The sequence below is a fragment of the Trypanosoma grayi genome (genome assembly GCF_000691245.1).
Source record: "Trypanosoma grayi strain ANR4 Tgr_882_V1, whole genome shotgun sequence".
In the NCBI taxonomy this organism is placed as follows: domain Eukaryota; phylum Euglenozoa; class Kinetoplastea; order Trypanosomatida; family Trypanosomatidae; genus Trypanosoma; species Trypanosoma grayi.
The window spans coordinates 1-7,018 of NW_008826501.1; the positions used below are offsets into that span (position 1 = coordinate 1).

A 7,018-nucleotide genomic window follows, 5' to 3' on the forward strand; every position below is an offset into this window, starting at 1 on the left:
AACAAGAAACAAAAACAACGGGGGTGAATTCACCATACGAGCCGTCCCCGCAGCAGCTGAAGCAAATGCATTTCCCCCACCCACACAAACCCGTACAAAAGAAGCCGAAGCCCAAAACAAAGAGGGGGATGCTGTACGCCCAACAACGGGCAGCCGCCACGCATTCCTCCCAGAGCCAGGGCGCACTAAGCACACAAAGCGGGGAGAGCAGCGCCACACAGACAAACTCCCAGCAGCAGCAGCAGCCCAACATGCGGAGCGTGGCTCAGCACACACACACACAGAGATGAAAAGAGTATCCCACAGCAGAAGAAACAGTTAGTGCGTGACGCACAGCAGCGTGCAAAGCCAAGCCCAAATAAAATTAAAGAAACGACCCACATCACCAATGCCATCGCATGCAATGCAACCCGTGATGGGTGGAGCGCACTGAAACAATTAGATAGATTATCAGGAATTTTATTTCTTTTTTTTTTTAAAGTATTTTAAAGTGCGGCCATCCGCCCCCACTGCGGCACACCGTTAGACGGGTCATACATTCTACCGGGCACACACACACATGCCTCAGCACGCAGCCAGAAGGGTCATCACACTCAGAAGCAGCGGCGGCCCACGCACACACGCAGGACTGTCGCTGGTGTCCGCTCTGCCATTATCATGCGCCAAGTTGTTTGTCACCTGCCTCCTCGATGCGTCCGCGGCTCCTCCTTCCGCTTTATCAGCCATGCTTTTCGGTGCAGGAGAATGCGGCGTTGTACCGCCACCATCAGCGCCACCTATTGGAGTGACAGTCTATGCCCCAGGCTGGGGGCCTCGGTTCTCATTCGACGACTCCGCAGCACCTGCAGTGGGGCCGCTCATGCCCGGTTCCTCCGTGAGGCCCAACAGCAACGCAGCACTCTGGGCAGCCTTCTCGGCGTACGTCAGCCTAACTGCTGCCTGGTGCGCACCCTCCGCTGCGCTCTTGCCAATCCCCGCCTGACTCTTGAACGCGTCAACACTCTCCACTGCCCTGCCCACCGACTCGTTAACGGCACCCGCCACCGCCTTGGCGTTTCGCAGCGGGGCCGTCGACTGCGCCGCCACCCCTTCAGGCGGAGCAGCGGCGGCAGTCACGCAGAAGAAACTGCGGCACAGCACAAATGGGCAGCAGGAATACCACGCGACGCGACACCACCACCGTACTCAATGGAAGCACAATGGTCCGCACGAGAGAGAAAGAGAAGACACACACATGTGACACGCACACACACACATCCAGCCGGAGACTGAGGCACAGCCCGCAACACGCAGCGCATCCACAGTCAAAAAGAAGTCCCATTAGAATAGAAGACCCAAGACGTCGCTCAGTGACCCAACAAAAAAAACGTAAAATAGCTCCCCTCCAAAAAAAACAATTAAAAGCATTGCAGTACTGTGATGGACGGGTATAGAAGTATTACGCCTCGCTCAATATTTGCAGGACTGTGTCCCTCTGTGCTCTCAATGTGTGCTAGCGAGAGGCGGTGCGGCCCCAAACACCCACGCCGCAGCGAATCACATAGGAGGAGAGTCACGAAGGGAAGAAGCGGTCAAACACCTCGAGTGCACTCCGCCACACTTGAGAGTGGCGGAGCGCACAGGGAAGCAGCATCAGCAGCAGTGAAATGAAACGAAAAGGGCTGCAGCAGCCAAGGGGGTTGGCCTGCAGGGGCTCACACACACAACGGGGAGAGCAGCACTACACAGACCACCTCCCAACAGCAGCAATGAAAATAAAAGAAACCATCCATTAACGCTCAGTATTTAGTTCCCATGGGTGCAAGCATTTACGTAAGAAAGCAACAACCAGCACTCTCACCACGCATCACACAGAACCTAGGGTCAGCGCCCCTATCAGCAACAACACCAGTAGTGGTGTATGCAGCCACGCAGCAATGACGCTGCCATTCGTCTTGCAGGACGCCGCAGCCGCTCCATCAGTCATACGCCGCGCCTTCCCCTCAGCTGTCTTCAGCGCTGCTGCAGCGACTGCCTGCGTGCGTTGCACCACACCCTCAGCAGCCTCCGAAGCGGCTGCAGTGAGGTCCCTCACCAGGCCAGCATTCTTCTCTGCAGCCGTCGCCCTTTCCACAGCTGCCTCAGCACACCTCTGCGCGTCCTTAATAAGCTCCACCGCCTCTGCATTCCCCGCCTTGACACCCTTCGCGATGTCCGCTGAATTCTTAGCGAGGCGTGCGCCATCCGCAACAACCTTCACTGCCTCCTTGGCTTTGACTTCATCATTCGCCTCAGTAGCACTCGTTCCTCTAGTCTGCTTTACCGTCTCAGCGTACTCTGCCGCATTCGCGAGGGAGTCCGGCACACCAGCAACGTCCTCCGCTGCCTGCATAACCTTGTCCGCTGCAGCCGTGGCAATGCCCTCTGCCTCCCGAGCCTTCTCCACCGCGTAATTGGCGTTCGCCGCAGCCTGCCTCGCCTCCTCCACGGCAATCTCAGCTTTCTCAATCGCCTCGTCGGCCTGCGCAGCTGCTGTCGTGACATCATCCACCGCATCCGCACATTTCGCCTCAGCCTCCTTGCAGATCTCTGCCAGCTCCGCAGCCTTCCTCGACGCCTCCATGGCTGCTCCAGCAGCTTCTGCACCTGTGTCCATGACTTCGTCCGCCTTATTCTTGGCCTCAGCGGCATCCATGCTTGCCTCGCCCGCCGAGTCCGCCGCAGCTGTGAATTTATTCGCGGCCTCCATCATTTTCCGAGCCGCATCCGTCGTTTTCTTCACTGCCTCTGGAATGTTCTCAACCATATTCGTAGACGCCACCTGCTTCGGTGAGGCGGGTGTTTCGCCGGAGGACACATTTTCATCGGAAGTCGACGATGATGCCATCAGTACCTGCCGCGAAGCACGTTGCACAGGCCTGGCATGGCTCAGCTGCTTCTCTGGAACGGTTTTCTTCGGCTTCACCTGAGAGCTTTGCAGACTGTCCGTGCCACTCATATCACCACTCGGCGGAGCTGAATTCGCACGCACGCCATGAGCTTCGGGCGAAGGTGTCGGCGATGGAACAGCGACACCTCCGCTCGCACTCTCAGCTTTCAGTACTTTAGCAGCCTTTGCTCGAGGTGGCACAGAAGCCTGCCGCTCCCTCTCAGTCCTTGGCATTATTATAGACGGTGTTTCCGCCGTAGCCGGACCCCCCTGCGCCCCTCCTTCAGCACTCAGCGAATACACAAAGCTCGCAGCAGGTCTAATTGCTGCCGATCCCGAGCTTAATGTTGCACTCTCCACGCCCGTTACATGCGTTGGCGTTGCTTCTGTCGCCGCCTCGCCGCTCTTGTGCGGGTTTTCAGCCAGCTTCCCTCCAGCGTTACACAGCGCCACTGCCCGTTCAGCATACTCCGAAGCCTTCTCAGCCATCGCTTCACCCTCCTCAATGAGCGTCGCTGTGGCTCTGGCGTTGGTCACCGCTGCGTTAGCTCTTTGCACTGCGTCCAAAGCGAGTGACCTCACAGCCTCCGCTGCCTCTGCCGCCCCATTCGCTTCCTTCACCGCGTCCGCAGCTTGCGCTGCTGCCTTATCGAGCGGGACGCTTATCTCAGGCACAGCAGCACTCACGCACAGGGCTGTGCAGCACCACAGTGCGAGGGCCAGCAGGCACAGCAATTGGCGTACCATCTTCATCTTTCTCAGTATAGCTTGAGCAGCTGGCGTCTGAGAATAGGGACACACACAGCTGGTAGCACAGACACACACACATGGCGGGGATGAGCAACAGGCAACGACAAGAGCATACCATCCATGTGTGCAGCGCTGCACCAAAGCAAGAGATATCACTTAAAGAAGTCTGGTGCCGACAGGGCACGCACCAGTGCTTAATGCACAGAAGACCAACGACCCCAAACAACGAGAGGGAGTGCGGCGTCCAACACACCAGCGCACAGACCCTTGGAAGACGGAGGAGGAGGCGCCGAGCCCACAACGGGGCAGCAATAAAGGAAGGAAAACAAAAAAGCCCAACATGTGGGCTCCAGTGACCACAAGGGTCGCAAACAATTACAAATTAGGAGGCCCTGCTTGTTTTGTCACCACACCGCTCAGAGCACAGAAATGCTGGCCAGCGCTGCCACCAGCAGAGCAGCAGCAGCCATCGTGGCGGTGGTCGCGTCTGTCTTTGCGGCATTTATGGCCGCATTAGGCGTCGCTCCATCTGTTTCTGTCCGTTTGTCGGCAGCGGCAGCGGGAGTCTCTGTCGTCGCAGAAGTGAGGGGAGCGCTCCCAATGGAATCAGGCTCCTCTTTTTTGGTGTCCTCTTTGGTGGAAGTAACACCATCTCCACTTGCCATTCCCTCGGACGCTGTGGATTCTGCTTGGTGATCAGCACCGACACCTTGAGGGCCCTGCGCAGCTCCCGCGGCGGCGGCGGCGGGCAGCGGGGCTGGGGCGTATCCATCACGGCTTGTGACGGCCGAGTTGCCCCCTGACGGCAGATCTGAGTGAAGCGCTGAATTCGCTGCCGAGTTGTGGGATGGCTGACTTCCAGACGCCAGTGGAAGTATCGGCCGTTGTAAGCCAATGTCCCTGACGCCTGGTTCCGCAGAGTGATCGGGAGCAAGATCTCCTCTCGGAGCCTCACGCCCCTTACCATTAACAACACTTTTCACTTGCTCAAACGGAGAATTCTTGGCCTCCAGATCGTCAGAAAGGTTTTTCTTCTCTTCCAAGGTCTTCACGATGTGGCCCTTGCTTGCCTTCTTACACACCTTCTTCTGCCCCACTGGGCGTGACTCCTCCAACTCACCCTCTGTTTGATCACACTCCTGATCACTCTGCGCATGCGGCTGCTCCATACCTGTTGGGCGCTGGAGGTCACTGTCGCTCCTTGCGTGTGATCCACTCAGCTGGGCGCCGGCATCCTGCCCGCTGCTCACTTTAGAATCGGAAGACGGAGGGGAAGTACACGAATCCTTTTCTGGTGTTTGTCCTTCACCGCACACCTTGGCGTCTGGAAGGTTCAAGCCCGGTGAAGCGCCTACAGCCGCATCTCTGCTTCCTGTCGCACCGGGCGCATGTCCCACCGACTGCGCTTGCTGTTGGCCTTCCACTCCACCTGCACCTGCTGCTGCTGCACCACCAGCGGCAGTTGTAGCTGCTGCGCACAGCGTGGCACACAGCACTGCAGCAGCCCACATGCACAGCTCGCGGCGCTGCATCACCACCAATATCGCTTCAGTTGTTGAGCTCTACGCGGGGAAGGAAGATATAGAGGTGCAACCACGCCACACGCATACATAGAAAGAGAAGGAACAGAACAACAACAGCGACACAACACATGAACAAAACACCACCGATGCATCCGTTTCAAAACAATTGAGTGGCGGGAGAGGCACACAGCCCACCAGGAGGGAAGAACCGACTGGCCTAAAAGTAAAAGAGACGCCCTGACACGCACAGCGCACAAACGAGTGTCATCGCGGGCGGATTAAAAGAAGCCCAGAAGCCCACATCGGAGCAGCAATGAATGAAATGAAAAAGTCTATTATCAAGTATATGTATTCAGTCCTCCCACGAACCCAAGCAATTAAACAATATTACCACTAGTTAAAGGCTCCCCTCATTGGCACAGAGTCACATAGGCGAGTGCCCCCGACAGAAGAAGCGGCACGCGTATCCACGCAGAGACGCTACTGCCGTCCGCTTTGCGAATCACCTTCACAACAACAGCACCCGTCTCAGTCTTTGCATCTGTTGCTCTGTTGGAAATATGCTTTCCTTCCTCCTCAACCTTCTGTGTTACAGTTGCCTCTGCTTCTCGCGTTGCACCTTTGACCTTCTCCGGCGAAGCTGTCCCTGCCTTCTGTATTGTATCTTCAACCTTCTCTGTTGCAGTTGCCTCTGCTTCTCGTGTTGCATCTTTAACAGTACGCGCTGCCTTTTCAGCCATGCTCAGCAACAGCCCGGCGCTCTCCACGGCATCAGTGGTGCTCTTCAACATCATTCCAGCGCTATTCTCTGCCGCCGAAGCCTTTACCAGTGCAGCCGCAGCGTTTGTCGCCGCTTCCGTGACGTACTCCATTGCTTTGTCCGCCTCTGCCGCCACCACCTTGGCTGGTGTCGTAACCGTAGCTTCGGTTCCCGACGCTTCCACAGCGACCATCAGTGCTCCATGTTGAAATGCCAGTGGCACTGTTTCTCCCACCTCAACGGATGGGACGGGACCCAATTTTGACACTTGCGGTTCCTCTTCCTCAGTTTCGGCATTAATCTCTGGGGTGACCACTGTAACCATATCAGTACTCTTCTCCTCTTCGTGAGAGGTACCGCCATTCATCGTTCTTTGTTGATTCTGGCTCAGTTCGTTCGTGTTGTGGTCCGATGGAAGAATATTCTTTGGCACTGTGTGGACTGCAACTGGCACCGATACTTCCCCTTGCAACGCACCGTGCTCTTGCCGCTCCACAACTGCACGCTGATCTTCTTCATCGGCCGTTGGTGTGGATTGTGATGTTGTTGTTGATGTCTCACTGCTCGAAGCCACAGACAGATGGTTATTACTTGCTGACAGAGAGGAATCAGAGTGTCCAGTTTGATGACCCGGTGAATCCCCAGGAATATGCTCTTGGTTTTCACGCTCCTGGCTTTTCGTCAACGTCTCACTTTTCATCTTACCATTCCTCACCGTTTCCACGCCATCTCTCATTTCTCTCTCTTCATGCTCCACTTCTGTCTGAACAGCAGTCGTTTGTCTCTCCAGCCCCTGCACGCTGGCTGCAGTTCCACCAGTCCCATCTGCGCCAACTCTACGCTCGGACTCAGAAGAGTCAGTTTGCCCATTAGAGCTCTCTGATCTTGTTACTGTCGTCCCCTGTCGTGAACTGCTTGTTTTCGCTGCTGGTGATGCCTTCTGTGGTGCTCCTGCAGCCTTTGCGGTGCGCTCCGCAAACATGGCGTAGATCAGTGCATTCCGGGCACTCTGCGCCGCCGCCGCGGAACTCTCCGCTCCAGCCGTGGCGGTCAGCGCCGCTGCTGTGGCGTTGGCGC

The 7,018-nt window shown here is 56.7% G+C and overlaps 3 protein-coding genes across 3 annotated transcripts; all 3 read right to left on the minus strand.

The window, feature by feature from the left end:
- Positions 1-1,846: 1,846 nt before the first annotated feature.
- Positions 1,847-3,661, minus strand: DQ04_08821000 (hypothetical protein; the record flags this gene model as incomplete). The annotated part of the gene is made up of 1 exon (XM_009315703.1): positions 1,847-3,661. The coding sequence occupies one exon, from the start codon at positions 3,659-3,661 to the stop codon at positions 1,847-1,849; it is 1,815 nt and encodes a 604-aa protein (XP_009313978.1).
- Positions 3,662-4,074: 413 nt separating this feature from the next.
- On the minus strand, positions 4,075-5,190 carry DQ04_08821010 (hypothetical protein; the record flags this gene model as incomplete). Its single annotated transcript, XM_009315704.1, has 1 exon — positions 4,075-5,190. The coding sequence occupies one exon, from the start codon at positions 5,188-5,190 to the stop codon at positions 4,075-4,077; it is 1,116 nt and encodes a 371-aa protein (XP_009313979.1).
- Positions 5,191-5,591: 401 nt separating this feature from the next.
- Positions 5,592-6,923, minus strand: DQ04_08821020 (hypothetical protein; the record flags this gene model as incomplete). The annotated part of the gene is made up of 1 exon (XM_009315705.1): positions 5,592-6,923. One exon carries the CDS (start codon positions 6,921-6,923, stop codon positions 5,592-5,594), a length of 1,332 nt encoding a protein of 443 aa, XP_009313980.1.
- Between the last annotated feature and the right edge of the window lie 95 nt (positions 6,924-7,018).